General features: G+C 37.6%; 1 protein-coding gene across 4 annotated transcripts in view; it reads left to right on the top strand.

Moving 5' to 3' along the window:
- The window catches only part of LOC145692944 (uncharacterized), a 729,891-nt gene that overhangs the window by 634,522 nt on the left and 75,329 nt on the right, over nucleotides 1-20,040 (top strand). For 3 of the 4 annotated variants that reach the window (XM_081768533.1, XM_081768529.1, XM_081768530.1), the window contains one exon: nucleotides 2,973-3,135. In XM_081768533.1, coding sequence (XP_081624659.1) covers nucleotides 2,973-3,135 — 163 coding nt within the window. The remainder of the gene's footprint in view (nucleotides 1-2,972; nucleotides 3,136-20,040) is intronic. The other variant, XM_081768531.1, reaches the window with a different exon arrangement.

The following is a 20,040-nucleotide window of genomic DNA, read 5'->3' as shown; positions in this document are numbered from 1 at the left end:
TTAAACTTGGAATGTCAGATTAAGTTACTGTGATTGTCCTGCTGGAATTGTAATCATACACCCTGCCTGTTTGGGCACGCTGCTTGACACAGATTTTTTTTTTTCGGATGTCAAATCAGTGATGTGCATCCATAATTACTATATCGATACATTGGATGACTCGCAGACTCAAATCAATGACAGCATCTTGTTTCACTATAGAAAATATATCAATATTAGCATTATCTGTATTTGCTTTTCTCCTGACCTAGCGTATCCTGTCTGATCCATAGCCGTGAAACCAAATTCACGTATGTCTTTGGTGCACGAAGTTCCGGGTTCGATTCTCGATGGGAGAATATTGAACGGCCAACGGTGGTACGGATTCCACCTTAAGCTGTAAGTGCACGTCTCACACATATGCTCTGTGCTGCAAAGGGACACTGTACTTTAACAAGAAACGAACAAACCTATCTGATCAGAAAGGTTTAGTTTTATGTTGGACCACATTATACTTCTCCGAAACTCCTAGCCACTGTGGTCCATCGCAAATAGAAGCCATCCTTCCTACTTATACAGGGTGTTATAAACCTTTGTCACAATATTTTGGGAAATAAGAAAAAAAGTTTGTATTGAACTGTGGTCAGAAGTGCATAGTTTCGTAGTTATAAGATGCCGAAAACCTGAAAAGTGAAATTTAGAGATCCATAGTTCCAGTACTAGAGAACCGATTGTAGTCGGGTCAAGATCGCTGAAGAACTAGTATGTGAACATCCAAATATCCATCTTTTAGAACCTCCAGAACTTGCACAATTATTTTTAAAGCTGTTTGGGAATACTTGATCACTCTCCACCTACTTCTGTAAAAATAAATAAATAAATAAATAAAGGTGTGCAAGTACTGGAGCATTCTTAAAGATGGATATTTGGATAGTTCACACATCAGTTTCTCAGTGACGTCTTGATTTGATTACGATAGGTCCCATAGTAGTGGAGCTATGAACTTTTAAAGTTCACTTGTTACACGTTTCCGGCACTCTATATCTACAAAACTATCCACTTTTGAACACAGATCCATATGAACTTTTTTTTTTTCTTATTTTGATGTGAGGAATCTATTCCCAAAATATTGTGACATATTCTCAAACATTCTGTATAAGGCTTCTTATGTCCCATCAGCACTTGATACTTATTCTCCCATGAAAGAGAATGAACAATTCGATCACATATCAATCTTTGCAATACATTCTTCGCGATCAACTGTGTTCTTTTTTTCTTTTTGGACAAAGCATTATACTACTATAGTACGGAAGGTATAACGTCGTTGGCTTCCCGCGAAAAGTTGTAGTGACGTTTATGGGGAGTGGCCAGTTTGGTTACTCGTGGCTCGCTGAGCGCAGTAGACGGTTGGTGGTGATTGGCTACCCTCTTACCACACCCCCAGTGACGAGCAAGTCCAAGCGCGGGAAGCCAACGACGTTATACCTTCTAGACTATAGCTGAAATGCCTGGTTTTCGTACGGGGAGAATAAGGTTTATGCAAAATATTTGAAGGTATAGGAATGACTGAAATAAGTGACGAAGAAATACACTTTCGGCGTTGCCGTCCGTGTCCATTCCAAGACCACCTGACTTCAACGAGAAGAATAAGGTTTATACAATCTAAAAAAATAAGGCAATGTGTGAAAAGCAACACTTTCGGCGTTGTCTCTATCAAATCCCGCACCAGCTGAAAATAAAGAAATAAGTTAAATTTTAAAAAGAAACGAAGATCAACACCATCCCCATTACTATGTAATTCCGGGCAAATCTGACTTGTTCTTTCTTGCCTAAATTTGGAATTAAATATCATCGCGACTCTCACCAATCAGCTAGACGACTCTACAAAAACTATGAATTCAACACTAATCTCGGTCATTTTCGACATTTTTTTTATCTATTCTGAACCCTCTGAAACTCGGAGATTCTCATTTGCATCACCACCGTCTGTTTTCATTCTACCCCGACTAACGTATTATAGGTGTTCATATAACACAATAATTTCCAACTCGCCAATGTATGACGTAAGAGCAGGCTTTTAAGATCAAAGCCAGGCGAGAGGGAAACAGGCTGAGCAAAGAAGAGGAGAGAACGAGTTAGGTGGAATGGAATAAAACAAGTGTTGGCTGTGTTTGGATAGTCATAAATCCCCGGGTAGTCGGCCCACGGTCTGCTAAACAATCCACTATATCTTGTTTGCCTGCCAGTCAGTAGTAAATTCGCTGCCTTCTCCTTTTTCTCTCTGTGTAGTTTACTGAGAACACGAGCGGCAAACTGTGATGTCACAGAGCATCCCGTTGAAAATGACTGATCTAGCATATCATTAACAACGGCCAGGCGCGGAACAGTAATCTCGTCAGTGTTACTATCTTACACATTACATATTGCAAGCTTGAGGTGTTTCCATTATTTTGATAATCATCTGTATGCTTATACTAAAACTTTTAAAAATCTTTCTTTTATTGTTCCTAATAAAAATAACTCTTTTTCCTGCTACAATTCTCTCCGTCCGAAATTTTCCTGAATCTTTAAGATGTTCAATGCCCGCAAGATATTTGCTTTTCAGCCTATTGATTTATATTGGGAAGTACTCCTTCCTCTTTTTTTCTTTGAGATGAATAGAAGTTCTAATGATTTAACACTACTGAGTTCTTATTCAAAATCATTATATATCCGTTGCTTCGTTAAAAATAATAGTTATTATATATAAACTGAATAGTAGTTAAATTATTTTTAATATATGACTACCTTTTAAAATCCATCATACAAGATTTACCATTAAAATCCTCGTTCATAGATCAATGGGCTGGGAAGCCAAAATGTCACAGGTAATTAACACTCTTAACACGTACTTTGTATTGTACAGTGGCCACCAAAAGTACATGATCATTTCTGTTGTGTAAAATTGATCACTAACATATTACTTTTTCTAATGTGCTGTGTTGTTTTTTCAGGGTTTCTCCTGGAAACTCGGAGAAGAGAAGCAGCGTGCGTCGAGGCGTCAGTGAAAAGAAGCGAGTGCCTGCAAGTGCTGCTTTGACTCCAGAGCGTGACCCTGGCTCAGGAGACTGCAGAGTGACCACCGCCACTCAGACGACACTGGTTAGTGCTACACAGGTGAACACGCTTTATATACATTTTTCATCTAATGTTATAATAATAATAAATGATTCTGCAGTCTGTAAAGAGTATGGCCATCCAGATGGTGAATGTTTAACTGATTGAATTACCAATATAACTTATCTGGCTTTCTTTCTGAGCTGCGGGTCAACATCAAAAATTCAGCCCCAACAAGGAAGATGAAATTAGGGTTAGGCTTAGGGATACAAATTACAGCTTCATTACACAGAAATTACAATTCCTTCGTGTCTAAATGCCTTCAGCGTGAAAGATCCCGAGCTCATGTGGTTACGCAATATACTTAATTTTTAGCCTTCCTCGTTATAATAAATCATCTTCAAAGTAATAAAAAAATAATAAAAATTATCAGATCAGATATGATATAAACGCTCCTCTTCTGATCAATACACACACACACACACACACACACACGTGGGGGCTCAGTGGTAGGGCGTTCGCCTCTGGTGCATGGGATCCTTGCTTCGATCCCAGCTCGCGCTAAGTGAGCTTTGTGATGGAAAAACACCGTGTAGTTGGTTTTCTCGGGGTTCTCCCGTTTCCTCCCACTTTCTTCATTCCATAATTTCATTCCTTTCTCATCATCATTGTCTTTAGCCTAACCGGCATAACCGTGGGACGAAACTTACAACTGTTCTGTACATACGGCAGAACGCAAGAAAGTTGTACCATCGTACCAAACTTTCTGTAACATCTCTTAAAATATATAGCTTCAAAATCTCTCTACACATTTCCCAGGACTCTCACTAACTCTCCGTCCCGTTTATTCTCAAATACATTACAGACGTTTTTCTTCATGACCTTTAACTCCTTTCGACGTTCTCGAATTCTGTGTCCGTTACTCTTACAACAGGCCATCAGTACGATAACTACAGTGATGAAATACAATATTATAGAAGCGGCTACTTGTGACTACTAAACAACATGTAGCCTCCTAGAGATTATACGCATTTACAATATTACATTTCTAACTCTCAAGAATGTCTCATATAGCTTCGGTGCTCGAAAGATACGTTAAACTAAACAGAAATTCACTTGCACAAGTCTTTCAATTACTCTGATATAATGCATTTTAACTTATAGTGCTTTCGGAGCAGATTCTTCTCAAAGGAATTCCTATTAATCTCATTTACATTAGATAAAATCAGGCTTGAATGGGGAAAAATGTTTTAGAAAGAGACAAATAATGTCGCCACATTATTTAGTGAGGCGCTGTAGGCATACAGTTGAATATCAGTTGTTCTATTTGATTCTTTTTCGCGAAACTTTGTTTTGAATTATTTTTCTTCATTTCTTGTAATTCTTGTAAAGATTGCCTTCTCCTATATCTTGCGTATTAGTTGATAAGCATATCAGAGCGGAATCTTTTTTTTTTCTAATTTCATCCTTTAGAGGAGCCTTTGTTTGTAAAATATATTAAAACACTGTCTTTGAACTCTAAAATGTCATTCATTTCTGTTTCTCGAAGCACCTTGAAAGCATAACGTAGAAGCTACATTGATGAGATAATCCTCAGTTATAAGTCATATTGGCAAAGTTTTGCAACATAATAGTAATAAGCGAAGTTGAGCCGAACTCAGAAGCTCCCAGCATGCAAACCTGTGAAACAGTCTCTGATATAGAGCCGAGCCTGTTCCTGGCCGAGCTCGGCCATCAAATACAGCGAGATGTATTGTTTTGATGGTGAGCTACTTGCCCGTCAAATTTCGTTCAGCTTCGGCCAGTAGTTACGGAGGAAAAAAGTACCACATACACACACAGTAGATAGGGGTCACTTGGGGCAGTTTTTTTTCCTACTGCGCATGCGCAAACCCTTGACGCTGATTGGCTGGCGCAGGTTACGTGACCCCGCCCCCTTGGCCACGCCCCTTGACGCTGATTGGCTGGCCACGCCCCCGGCCACGCCCCTTGACGCTGATTGGCTGGCCACACCCCCTTAACGGCGATTGGTCACGCTCTTTTACGACCTCCTATCTACCGCGCTGACTGGCTGGCGCGGGACTCCCGCCGATTGGCTGGCGTCGGACCTCGCCCCCTTGACGCTGATTGGCCGGCCACGCGCACAGTCCGCGCAGAACGACCGGCACCGGATCACCCTCCACGCACATGCCATATAAGATTCGTTCCCTTTTATGAGCACTTTACGAACACATAGCAAGCAGATATCACATTCTTCATCCACCTATTTAACATAGCACATATTACACAGAGACTCGTTCCCCCGTTTATGAGCACTCTTTTAAACAGCAAAGACTCGTTCCCTTTTATGAACACTTTACGAACACATAGCAGAGCAAATATCACATTCTTCATCCTAGCACATAGCAGAGTATGGCTTATTTTCTTTTACGGGGGTAGCAACACCCCCAACCCTCCTCCTTTCTCATCCAGGGCTTGGGACCGGCAATGGCGGAGTTTAAAAAAATAATACCATCATACTCTCATAAATGAATAAAGCATAATATCATTAGCATCAATAGTGGTGAGTGAGAATTTGTTTAAGAAATCGTGCAGTGAATAACCAGATGCACGACATGCTAGATATAGAAAACAGTAATGTCCACAAAATTGAGATAAATCACCTTGAATACGTCTATTATTCCATGTATAATACAGACAGTTTCGTTTTAAAAACCTTATATGATGTTGTATATAGGGAGGTATACCATAGCTATCGAAATACTCTCCCACACACATATTAGATATATAAACAGCAACCCAATGTTCACCAGGCTTATCACTAGAATCAGTATTTATAATTATGGCGGCTGGAAATGTATGAATAAACAAAGGTAACTCATCGGCGGCATACACACCAATAAAATGATCTTTAGGCAAATTTTGTTGTAATGCTTCATAAAGCTCAATTGTATTTAACATTTTTTCCCTTTAATTAATATATACTTTTCTCTGGAAATCAATTTCTAATTCTGAAGAGAATTCACCATAAATAATTGTTGTTACAGGAGATGGCAGTGCTTCTTTAAAATGAACCTCTAGGCGTACACTTCCTTGCCGTTGTGGGCTAGTATGAAATCCAGCACTAGCACTAGAATCGGGAGTTAAATCAAACACCAGTAGAGTATAACCATTAGGATATTCGGCTAGTGAAATATTATTACCTTGATTAGAATAATAAATACCTGAACCTGTAAATAACGTGGAATATGCTTGTATATATAGCTTATTATCAAAATCAGGTTGTAATGGTTTGGAAGGCACAGGCGTTCCATCAACATACAGTGTAAAAAATGACATATTAAAATGCTGAAAATTGAACGGATTTGTCTGATAAGTACCATTAAAAGCAGTATTACTAACAAAACCAATAATAATACGTTTAGGCACTAGGCCTGAAAATAGAGTTTCAGTCTTCACATGCACTTTTGTTATAGGATATTTTACTCTAAATTTAGGATTTTGTAATACTTTATTTTGCGCTATTTTAACTGCTGGTGATACATCAACCTTTTTCACAAGCAATGTTGCATCTGTAATTACAACTTTTCCATCAGCATCTGCGTCACCCATTAGACAGAATGTAGGTTTAGCTGGAATTAGTTTAATGCGCAGTTGTACACCATTCAGTAAAAATTTCTCCTGATTAAATATATCAGCATGAATATAACCCAATAATTCAAATGACTGACTTAAAGTAGTGAGAAGAAAACGTTGTTTAAATCCTACATTAGCATCGGTCACACTGTCCATATGTCCTGCAGTATCTTTAAACCACATTGATGTTTGAAGATGCGTTGATTTAGCTTCAGCATTATAATTTAGTAGTTTTTCAATATACGATTGATATGGATATGTGTGTGAAGAGTAGGAAATAAGTTGATTATTTAAATATAATTGCAATTCACTGAACATTGCATTGAGAAAATCATTTACAGGGCCGATTTTCTTATCGGCAGAAGTTAAATTAGAACCATCTGATTTAGTAATTTTACCTTTAATATAAAACATTGTGTGCGATAAGTCAATATAGTCATCCCCATGACCGGGGACAACAAATTCTATTGGTGCATTATCAGCTATCGAAGCTACAGGCTTATATGGAACTATTTTATTACCTATAATACTGGTTTGAGTGGGTAAACCAGCAAATAAATCTAATTCTGATTTCATACACTCACACTGCATTTTTCTCTCTATTAATATTCACACATGGTAAAATTTATAATACCGTAATAGTAATATAATATAATATAATTTTACATAATGTATTTCATCTATATAATGTAATTTTACACATACACTGCCATGTTGGAAAGGAAGTGGATTACCTGTACTATCTCTTAAATCAATAATAATCTGATCAAATTGTTTACGTTGCACGGAGACATAGTGAGGATTGTCAAAAATATGTACATTATTAATACCATACTCTGTAATATTTGTATTTATAATACGTAACAATGGAGCTACTGTGTCACCCACCATTTGTGGTTCTACAATATCACTGTAAATATACATAAGTGTAGGTAGCGATTTTTGTAAATCAGGTGGATAACGAGCATGATGCACAACTGCAATATCTTCTTGTTGTATGTGATCAAAACCTAGTATTCTGGCTAGATCAGGAGATAGACGTACTTCTATACGCCTCTCTTGATCTTTTATTACTCTACTGACTTCAATTCGTTTTACTGATGCTTTAACTTTTAATTGTAAATTTAATATATCACTTTTATGATTAATTTGAGATAGAATATCATCAACATTATAATAGTGTCCTGGTAAGATTTTAGTTATGTTCCAGCTTTCTGTATTCATGAGACGGTAATAAATATTATTAGTATATTTGGAAACATTCTGAAATGAATTTGTATAATGTACTTCAACAACTGCCGTCTCCCACTCACCTTTCTCTAGCACCAATGGATGATATAATTTGGTAGTATAACATGACAAAGTATTTTGTGGAAAATACTCCATAGAACTGTTACTCGGTAGTGTAAGATAAAAGCTAGTCTGTTCCATATTAATCAAAAATATCACTCTTCCTTTTCTTTTTACCACCAGTCGTCTTTGCAAAATGAACTTTTCCCCGTTTTCTTCTTTTTCCAGATCCTTCCAACACTTGATTTATTTTATTTTGAGCTTTAGTTTTTAAATTATTTTTAGCTTCTTGCCAACGTGATGTTAAAGCTTCGTCAATAGGTCTATTATCACCTAATACATCTCCAGCTACATTAATTCCTGTACGTAACAATTCTTTACCAACAGTTTTTGCTCCTTGTTTAATTAACGGAAATGCACTTCGAAATAAACCACCTAAAAAACTTCCAATACCATAACCTTCTTGATATGGTGCACCTCTATACACGTTATAACCACCTCCTGCTTGGTGCGTATAATATTTAAAGTATGGATCATTCATTATTATTATTTTTTCCTATATACACAGATATAACAGATGTTTATAATATTGTATTGTGGCTAAATGTTTTTTAAATGTGACACAGGAATCCATGAATTAAAGGAAGGGGGATATCCCCGCCAACGAACAAGTACACGTTTACCTTTAACTTCTAAAATTTCATCTATTTCATAAACTTTAGGCAGAGGCACTCCTTGTAATTCCTCCTCGTAAAATGTACCATCAATTACTTCACCATTTAAGTCCTCCAACACATAAACCACTTTCTTTTCCTTATGTATCACCTGTTTTATTTTAAATATTTCTACAGTCCACTTTTCCTTGTACCCTTTTTCAAAATTCCGTTTTGCTTTAGTAATGCGCACAGTATCACCTTTTTTATATTTTGCAGTGTTAGTATGTGGCATCGGTTTTATTAATTTATTCCAAACTTGTTGAAAAGTGTCCTGGTTCACACTGGCGGGTGGTAATTGATGAGCTCTATGTGGTCTAGAATTATATGCCTGAACAAGTTTCGATAGCACATCTATGTATCGGTAAGTCTTCTTTGCTGTAAAATATTTTCACATTCGTTCTTTAAGAGTTCGATTAAAACGTTCCACCACACTTGCCTTAATTTCGGAGTTTTGTGTTGTGAAGAATTTAATATTTTGCTTTTTTAAGTATAACTGAAATGGTTTATTAACAAACTCTGTACCTTTATCTGTTTGTAGACGTAAGGGTCTACGACGGGTAGATGCAAATATTTGCTTAAATGCTTTTATAATGTTTTCACCAGTTTTTGTACGTACAGGCACAGCCCAGGCATAACGACTAAACAAATCAATCACTGTTAAAATATACCTATTACCATCATTATACTTTTGCAGACTGTGCATATCGTTTAAATCAGCTTGCCACTGATCGTCAATATTGAACACTAAATAGGGATTACGTGGAAACTTTTTACGTACTGGCTTATGCAGAGTATAAGCCGACTGTTCTTTTACTCACTGTTGCACTTTGTGTAAAGGAATAGATTTCTTCACAGCTCTCCATAATGACGTTGCGGTTGAAAACGAGGCAGGGTGTGAAGGGTTATAATAAATATCGGCCAGCTTCTTCATATTTTATAATCACACCATCTGTTGACAACTTTACGTTTACGTGGTGGCTCCTCCTCCTCCTCTTCTTCTTCCTGTTTTGGATCAGCGGCAGCGGCAGATGATGTCAGCTTACGAATATATTCTATACGCTGTGGGTTGCCTATATACTCTAAAGGTATATTGGATTTTGCTAACAGTACAGCAAAGGGTTCCCAACCTGTAGGGGGAATATTTTTCTTGCGATACCTGACAAAATCTGCTATTAGATCTACTATATTAGCTCCAGGAATTAATTTATTATAAATATTAACATTACCATTGTCATCCCAATGAATGTTGGAATTTTGTTTTAATCCACGTAATAAAGGTCTTGCTTTACGCAGACAATTTTCGGGAAGAGTAGATAGCATTTCATCCTCTTCCTCCCCGTCCTCATCCTCCTCCTTCTTAGTTCCAACACTAGTTGATGTTGTTGCAGTAGGTTTTTGCACAATGTGTAAATATTTTTGTAACACCTCTTTATAGCGTATCCATTTTTCTTCAACACTCATATTTTTATTATTTAAAATATTTTTCATCTCATCATCTAAATTAGATATAGTATGATATTGGTGCAATTTTTCTGGTGCAATTAAAACAAGCTTTTGTGCATGCTGCATAATTATTTAATTAAAGTAGATAGTATACCTCCAATAATAGGTGCAAGCAAAGCAGTAAGAAACCCACCTTTTTGTACAATTATTCGTTTTTTCTTTTGTTTTAATGATGGACCTTTTTTCGCTAAATACCTCAATTCCTTTCTATATCTTTTTAATCTATTTTTCTCTTTTTTATTTAACGGAACATTTCCTTGTAATACGTTATAGGAACATTCACAAATAGAACGAATTAATTCGGGATCAGCATTTTGTAAAATTGCTTGGCGTACTTTGGGTTTTGCCTTTGCTAAAAGTTTTAGTAAATGTGCACTCTCTTTGCTAATCATTTTTCTTTTTTGTAGCTATTATATTAAAATTGAGTATTAAAACATATCAGTTATTGAGATTATTTTTTTACCGGTACATAAACATAATTGTAAGAATCTGAGGGGAAAATTTTTGTTCGAACACGATGTTCGTCGGGAGTGCCCTGTTTTAAATCAGAAACCAAATAACTATGAGGATCTTGTGTTGCGTCCTGATAGGCTTCCTGTACAAATTTTGTGTTACCAGGATATAATTGGCGTGCTAGATAATTAATTTGAGCCTGGTCTCTGGGGTTTTTAAAACATATTATATAATGGCAATTTAATGATATGTCTCGCATACCTTTAGCTTGATGAAACATATTTTGTGTTATAAAAATAACACTTAAATCTCGGTGGTGGCTACCTTTAGTAAAAAAGTCAACAATTCGTGTATCACATTCTCGCATTAAATCGTCAATAATTACCAGATGGGGGCCAGCTTGTGCTGGAAAATCATCTATTTTTGGCAGCCCTTCTTTAAATGTACAACCTGAGGATAGAGTTTCATACAGAGGTTGCCACTCACCATAACACCATACTATATTTTTCCATTTTTCGGCATAATGTTTTAAAAACTCTTTTACAAAATATGATTTACCACACCCAGTGGGGCCAGCTATAATACAAGTAAATGGATGTTGAAACTCCATATTCTAATACACCACAAAATAATTATGAATATAATAACATATTATTATTATTACTTTTCAGGCATGTTTACAGCTTTACATAATTGAGAACAAGTAATTATGGTCCGCTGAATGCACGGCAAATGAAGCTGGAGTTTTCGCCATGTACAAACACAGAAATTTACCTGACCATTACTATCGTCATCTGAGGAGTGAATAAAACACTGACGAATACCTTTAAGAGTATCTGACAATGATATTTTATAATTTTCACTAATGAAAAATTGTGTAGGCAATGAAGAATTTGTAACAGCATTAAAGTAGTTTTCAATATATGAATAATATGATAGAAAAGTATACCACTCATCAGGTGAAAGACGAATACGATCATAGTAATTATGTAAAGTGATAATAACAGAAAATTCTCCCTCATCATCGTATGCTAGACCAACACATACCTCGATTTCATTGAAATAATAATAATAATGATTTAAAATTTGATTATCCATTTTTTTACTCTCTCCTTATCTCTACTTAATTAAAAACTATCGTTTCTACTAATACTGTATTTACCCTATTCGTTTTCTTTTATACCCGTAGGGAAGTGTATCAAAATTTTCTATTCGTTTCCTTTTACTAGCAGTAACCTGATAGATTTTATGCGCCTCAGGCTTAGTAATCAATTTATAATCTTTAGTACGTACAATTTGTCGACCGAGAGGAACGCTAATAGAAGGCGAATTATTTAAAATCATATCTTTCATTTGTTCAAAGTTGACATATTTTAATGTTTTATTATTCAGTGTGATTCCCTTGATTTTACATATTGTCTTTGTTTTACCATTAAGAGTGTTAACAACAGAATAGCCGTAACATTTGGGACCACCAGCACAAAATTCTTCGATATATGCATCCGGACCATATTCTGCCAACTCATTCTTCCATTCCCCTAAATGCACTCCTATTTTTAACTGTGGCTCACCAGGCGATTGAGTGTAAATAATACTATCGGTATCATAATATAACACACGCTCGCCAAGTAAATCCAAATAACGAAATAACTCGAGGCGAGCGTGTGTCGTGGTGTATGCTGCGATTATCACGTTAATGTTTTTAGCAGGAGCAATAACGCTCTCATTAACACTCCAGTTGAGCACACGGAATTTGTCGCCGATTGGAATACACGAATTAACCTCAATATTTGGATTTGTTAATTTATCGAAATACTCCTCGGGAGTTTTAATGATAGCGATTTGCTCCATGTTTTCTCTCTGTGCGAACTTACCCCACAGGCTGTTTACTCCTAGCTTTGAAATTCGTTTCTTAGGTTTGTTGCGCATAATCTTTTCCCGGTCTAATCGGATACCCTCTTTCTCATAATACTCCTGTATGAACTGGTCTTTTTGTTGTTCGGTGACGCATCCTGCAGGCCAACCGTTACACTCAGTCTTGATCTTCATAAACAGGTTAATGTATTCCGTGAAAAGACCGCCCTCTTTCTTTTCGGCGTCATACATTACAACCTCATAGCTCCATACCTCATGTTTTTCTAGCACTCTATATCCTTTCTCGACAGCTACCCGCACTTCGTCTACAACCCACACTCCAGTCAAAGCTCTTTCCCCTTCTGAATGCGTGCATTCTTCTTCTTCATTCAGAGTGTCCGCGCACGTTCGGCATAAGGGGAATAATAATTTTCCACCACTCCGATAGGGCAGCACCGGGTGGTAGAGATTGGCCGGGGGTAAAACCGAACACTTTATTATTCCCTCAAACGTTGAAATATCGGGACACTCGTCATCACCCACATAAACTTTCGGATGACCCACAGGATATTTTTTCACCTTACAACAGTAAGGATAGAGGGAGATTATATCTGTATACATGATACGTTCTCCCTCTTTCGTCTTTCTGTAGAGTTTCACGTTGTCGTCTCTACCACCATACAGGGCATCCCGCGGGTGAATTGGGGCTTTTTTAGTCATGATGTGGTTTTTTACAAATATACTCACCGGTGGGTGTTCTTTTAAAAACTCACGCCACCGGCATTCCCACATTTCATGGACTATATACCCCAGCTCTTTTAAACGAATAATTTTGTTTACACTACTTTCATAACGCATATTGAAAGTAGTGTACGCGTCATTATATATGGGGTTGTCACGGCCTGTGGGGTAACACTCCCGGCACCCGTGAAATAGACACCCTTGGTACTCCCAAACGTGTTCTTCTCCGTTATAGTGTGCATATCCATCCACTTTATACCCTCCTCTCACCACAACCTCTCGCCCGTTACCAAAATGCTGGATTCGTGTTTCCAATCTGTCGGCCTCGTACACGAGCCACTGAACGGCGCCGACAGATTGGTTATCACGCCACCTGTACCCGCTATGTGGGATAATACCAATGGTGTCTGGTCGCAGGAACTTTTTTCGATACATTAAGTTGCACGCGCTGGCAATGCTTATACTCTCGAGGAACGGGTTGACGCCGGATATAGCCTCAAACTCGTTCAGAAATTTTACGCAAGCATTGCGCAGCACGTCCACATCGTTCATACAATATTTTATAAGTTGTTCTTTTAAAATGAAACCCATCTCTCCAAGTGTTTCCTTTTCCTCATTGTACCAACGCAAAAACTTCTCTTTCTGTTTCTTTTTCAAACCCCCCACATCGTAATACTCGATACCCGGTAAAGCACCCCTATACTCCTGATTAGCTTTTGCATTGAATAAATGAGGGAAATGACCCTTCGAGACGGGCAAATCGAACGCGTCGCCTAATTTGGCCAAAGGCATCGGCAAGAAATTTAGACTATCGATAAATTTTAAATATAAATACTCCATCGATAAAATGTTGCACCCCCGCATAATTATTCGCGGCGTCCACTCTTTATGAAGCATCATTGCACGTAAAATAAAATGGGCGTCGTAGCCCTTTGCGTTATGAGCTACAACGACTATTTTATTTATTTCAGAACGTCTTTGTGCTAAATAGTCTAAAAATTCGCCGATGCATTTGTCCCCGTAAAATACATGTGTTCTATCGCCGCATACACCACACCGTTCAGTCTCACTGTTTTTACAACAGTAGCACACCTGTTGGCTAACTAACAGGTTGGGCTCATGCTCAAAAATTCCACCGGCTACTTCTTTATCTTGGCGGCACTCAATATCGTAAAACACTAATAGCCATTTCTGTGGGGTACGCGTTCGGCATGGTTGTATATAACATAAATGCCCTGACGGCATCATATTATTACACCCTGTGCAGAATACCTCCCCACAGACGTGTGGGTTCCGCCCTTTTTTCACGGCGTAGGCTTTACGACATTGAGGACACACTTTCAGAATAGCGCACAATGAAGCCTTATGGTTTTTGAGACACTGAGCCCCATAAAAACATCTATTGCATTCCCGGCAGTATACTACACTTTTCGTAATTGTGCATGGTGGTCTGTTCTGGCATTTATTGCATAAAGCTTTACACTTCCCCACGTGCCTGTCTTTGGTCTGAAATTTTTTGTGGCATTCTTCGCAGTAGTAAACACATGAAAAGGCTGCTGTCAGACTAGTGATCACGTTATAATGATTGTTAATATATAACAAATTAATCTGTTTGCCATGACCGTGACCCTAAAAAAATATTTTTTCTCCCGATAACCCATCATACACGGTGATTTTATAGTCCACTAAATATGCCTGAAATTTTTTTAATTCCGGTATCCCCCCGCCATTCTCTAGGCTAACACCAGCCTTTTCACTTAGTTCGGATACCTTTTGAAACATAATTTTTGGGCATTGATGGCGATATCTATCTCTTTCTTTTGTATCATTTTTATGTTCAATAAGCCCTATAGCTACCACCAGAGCTTGACCCAAACAATAGTATTCAGAGTTTTTAATGACTATAATACCTCTGTTATGTTTTATGTACTCGTTTATGTCAGAAAAATTCTGTTTCACCCGTCCCATTCCAATAGGTAGTTCGACATGGTGAAAATAGAGAATAAAGCGATCTTGATATAAGAATGAAGTATTGGATTGAATTACTTTTTCTAACGCACCCCACACATTTTCAGCAGTCATATTATTAGCAGTTCGAAACGACAAATACAATGGTTTATCTGGGTGATTTTGGTTTATAAAAGTCAACCCTACACGATGATGAGGGAGCACACCTCTCATTACATACCGTACCAAATCATTAATACCATTTTCTACCCATTCAAGGGGGTTTTCTCCCTCTGGTGGAGGAGTTAATTCAATTGTCAGTAAATTCCCGTTATCTTTAAACTGTCTATAATATTGCTGAGATTCGGATATTATATTAAATCGCTCCATTTTTTTGCTGTTTATCTAACTTTTAGAATATTGTAAAATCGTTAATGCTTGCTGTTTTATCTTAATTGATGTCTTCCAACTATAGAACACCAATTAGTGTTTTTTCTAATAACCTATTATTCTTAACGTTCAACAATTATTCACTGTAAAGCAATGCTTATATATATATATTTTTTTGCAAAATTCTTCTCGGAAAAATCAGGTATTTGCAAGAAAAAAGTAATTGGGGCTGTTCCAACTATAGAACACCAATTAGTGTTTTTCCCAATAACCTATTATTCTTAACGATCAACAATTATTCACTGTAATGCAATGCTTATATATATTTTTTTTGCAAAATTCTTCTCGGAAAAATCAGGTGTTTGCAAGAAAAAAGTAATTGGGGCTGTTCCAACTATAGAACACCGATTAGTGTTCTAAACCTGTAAATAGAAAAAAAAGGAATTTTACTTTGCAAAACCACCACCGAAAATTTTGACAAAGTTAAAAAAAATGCTTATTTTTAAAAAAATCTATATTCGGCTTATTTTTGGACGCTATGACACCGGGTTTTCACGATCGTATTCAACACAACGTATTCTTCAAAAAATAATCTATCTTTGGAATTTGTAGTACCTGATCACAAATTACTAGATTTGGAAACACCATCTCAATATGTGACCCCGTTTTCGAGTGATTAGGTTTTAAGTATGTTGACCTTTGACCTCGATGGTCATTATTTTGGAACATGTAGTACCTGATGACCAATTTCTAAATGTGGAAACAGCATCTCAATATGTGGCCCCGTTTTCGAGTGATTAGGTTTTAAGTATGTTGACCTTTGACCTCGATGGTCATTATTTTGGAACTTGTAGTACCTGATGACCAATTACCAGATTTGGAAACAGCATCTCAATATGTGACTCCGTTTTCGTGTTATTAGGTTTTAAGTATGTTGACCTTTGACCTCGATGGTCATTATTTTGGAACTTTTAGTACCTGATGACCAATTACTAGATTTGGAAACACCATCTCAATATGTGGCTCCGTTTTCGTGTTATTAGGTTTTAAGTATGTTGACCTTTGACCTCGATGGTCACTATTTTGGAACTTGTAGTACCTGATGACCAATTGCTAAATGTGGAAACACCACCTCAATATGTGGATCCATTTTCGAGTAATTAGGTTTTAAGTATGTTGACCTTTGACCTCGATGGCCACTATTTTGGAACTTGAGGTACCTGATGACCTATTACCAGATTTGGAAACAGCACCTCAATATGTGGCTCCGTTTTCGTGTTATTAGGTTTTAAGTATGTTGACCTTTGACCTCGATGATCATTATTTTGGAACTTGTAGTACCTGATGACCAATTACCAGACTTGGAAACACCATCTCAATATGTGGCTCCGTTTTCGTGTTATTAGGTTTTAAGTATGTTGACCTTTGACCTCGATGATCATTATTTTGGAACTTGTAGTACCTGATGACCAATTACCAGGCTTGGAAACACCATCTCAATATGTGGCCCCGTTTTCGTGTTATTAGGTTTTAAGTATGTTGACCTTTGACCTCGATGGTCATTATTTTGGAACTTGTAGTACCTGATGACCAATTACCAGACTTGGAAACACCATCTTAATATGTGGCTCCGTTTTCGTGTTATTAGGTTTTAAGTAGGTTGACCTTTGACCTCGATGATCATTATTTTTGAACTTGTAGTACCTGATGACCAATTACCAGATTTGGAAACAGCATCTCAATATGTGGCCCCGTTTTCGAGTGATTAGGTTTTAAGTATGTTGACCTTTGACCTCGATGATCATTATTTTGGAACTTTTAGTACCTGATGACCAATTACCAGATTTGGAAACACCATCTCAATATGTGGCCCCGTTTTCGTGTTATTAGGTTTTAAGTATGTTGACCTTTGACCTCGATGGTCATTATTTTGGAACATGTAGTACCTGATGACCAATTTCTAAATGTGGAAACAGCATCTCAATATGTGGCCCCGTTTTCGAGTGATTAGGTTTTAAGTATGTTGACCTTTGACCTCGATGGTCATTATTTTGGAACTTGTAGTACCTGATGACCAATTACCAGATTTGGAAACAGCATCTCAATATGTGGCTCCGTTTTCGTGTTATTAGGTTTTAAGTATGTTGACCTTTGACCTCGATGGTCATTATTTTGGAACTTGTAGTACCTGATGACCAATTACCAGATTTGGAAACAGCATCTCAATATGTGGCTCCGTTTTCGTGTTATTAGGTTTTAAGTATGTTGACCTTTGACCTCGATGGTCATTATTTTGGAACTTTTAGTACCTGATGACCAATTACTAGATTTGGAAACACCATCTCAATATGTGGCTCCGTTTTCGTGTTAATAGGTTTTAAGTATGTTGACCTTTGACCTCGATGGCCACTATTTTGGAACTTGAGGTACCTGATGACCTATTACCAGATTTGGAAACACCACCTCAATATGTGGCTCCGTTTTCGTGTTATTAGGTTTTAAGTATGTTGACCTTTGACCTCGATGGCCACTATTTTGGAACTTGTAGTACCTGATGACCAATTACCAGACTTGGAAACACCATCTCAATATGTGGCTCCGTTTTCGTGTTATTAGGTTTTAAGTATGTTGACCTTTGACCTCGATGATCATTATTTTGGAACTTGTAGTACCTGATGACCAATTACCAGACTTGGAAACACCATCTCAATATGTGGCCCCGTTTTCGTGTTATTAGGTTTTAAGTAGGTTGACCTTTGACCTCGATGATCATTATTTTGGAACTTGTAGTATCTGATGACCAATTACCAGACTTGGAAACACCATCTTAATATGTGGCTCCGTTTTCGTGTTATTAGGTTTTAAGTAGGTTGACCTTTGACCTCGATGATCATTATTTTGGAACTTGTAGTACCTGATGACCAATTACCAGACTTGGAAACACCATCTCAATATGTGGCGCTGTTTTCGAGTGATTAGGTTTTAAGTATGTTGACCTTTGACCTCAATGGTCATTATTTTGGAACTTGTGGTTGCTGGTGACCCGTTACTAAATGTGGAAACACGACCTCAATATGTGGATCCGTTTTTGAGTTATTAGGTTTTAAGCGTCATAGAAAGGGCGTATCCCACATGAACCATAAGACCCAGTTAAAAATAAGTATGATATTCGTACTCAGCATGGTCGAAAACTCCCATATGCCGAGTTTCATCCAAATCGGTTAAAATTATCATAGAAAGGGCGTATCCCACAAAAAACTATAAGACCCTGGTAGAAATAAGTGTGGTATTCTTTACCAGCATGGTCGAACCGGAAATGTAAAATGTTTCTGCGCATGCGTGTTATTTGTACTAAATCGGATTTGTCATACGCAACCAAGTGTGGTTGCATACTATGTTATTTAGGGGATGAAAAATAGGTCATAGTCTTTTATGACCTGCTTGTTGCACGTAGTCTGCTCTATTGAACCGGAACAGGCTATAGTCTAGTGTAATTTTTCTGCGCATGCGTGCAATGTGTAATTAATTGGAAATTTAATTTTACTGCGCATTAGCAATTAAGTGTGTGTGTGTGTGTGTGTGTGTGTGTGTGTGTGTGTGTGTGTGTGTGTGTGTGTGTGTGTTGTTATTTTTTTATTCTCTGCTCTATTATGTTGCTATAAAGTGGTCGTAAAAGAGAACGGGGGTGTTAAGTCTTATTTTATGTTTCTGCGCATATGCGCAGTAGGTCAAAAATTGGTCTCAAAATGGAGGGCGAATACACCCCCATTATTCTCTGCTATGTTTAAAAAGAGTGCTCATAAAAGGGGAACGAGTCTCTGTGTAATATGTGCTATGTTAAATAGGTGGATGAAGAATGTGATATCTGCTCTGCTATGTGTTCGTAGTCTCTGAGTAATATCTGCTATGTTAAAAGTGGTCATAAAAGGGAACGGATACATCCCTGCTATGCTGTATGTGCTATGTTAAATAGGTGGGTGGAGAATGTGATATCTGCTCTGCTATGTGTTCGTAAAGTGTTCATAAAAGGGAACGAGTCTTATGTGGCATGCGCGGTGGGTGGGCCCGGCGCCGACCAATCAGCGCGGTAATGGCGGCCATAAAAGAGCGTGACCAATCGCAGTTAAGGGGCGGGGTCCGGTGCCAGCCAATCGGTGGGGGTTCCGCGCCGACCAATCAGCGTGAAGGGGCGTGGCCAGCCAATCAGCGTCAAGGGTTTGCGCATGCGCAATAGGAAAAAAACTGCCCCAAGTGACCCCTATCTACTCACACACACACGCGCGCACACCTTTAATAAATCTACAAGCTCTTATATGTTTACGCTGAGAGCTAATAATAATAGTGTACTATTTCTTTATTTATACAAAATACATTTGTGATAGCAATATCACTTTACAGCTTGCATGGTCATCCATAGACTAGAACAAAAAAATGA

Source organism: Thermobia domestica, chromosome 8 (genome assembly GCF_964235325.1).
Source record: "Thermobia domestica chromosome 8, izTheDome1.hap1.1, whole genome shotgun sequence".
Lineage (NCBI taxonomy): Eukaryota > Metazoa > Arthropoda > Insecta > Zygentoma > Lepismatidae > Thermobia > Thermobia domestica.
Note: the sequence above shows the minus strand (reverse complement) of the source record. Positions and strands in the feature narration are given on the sequence as shown.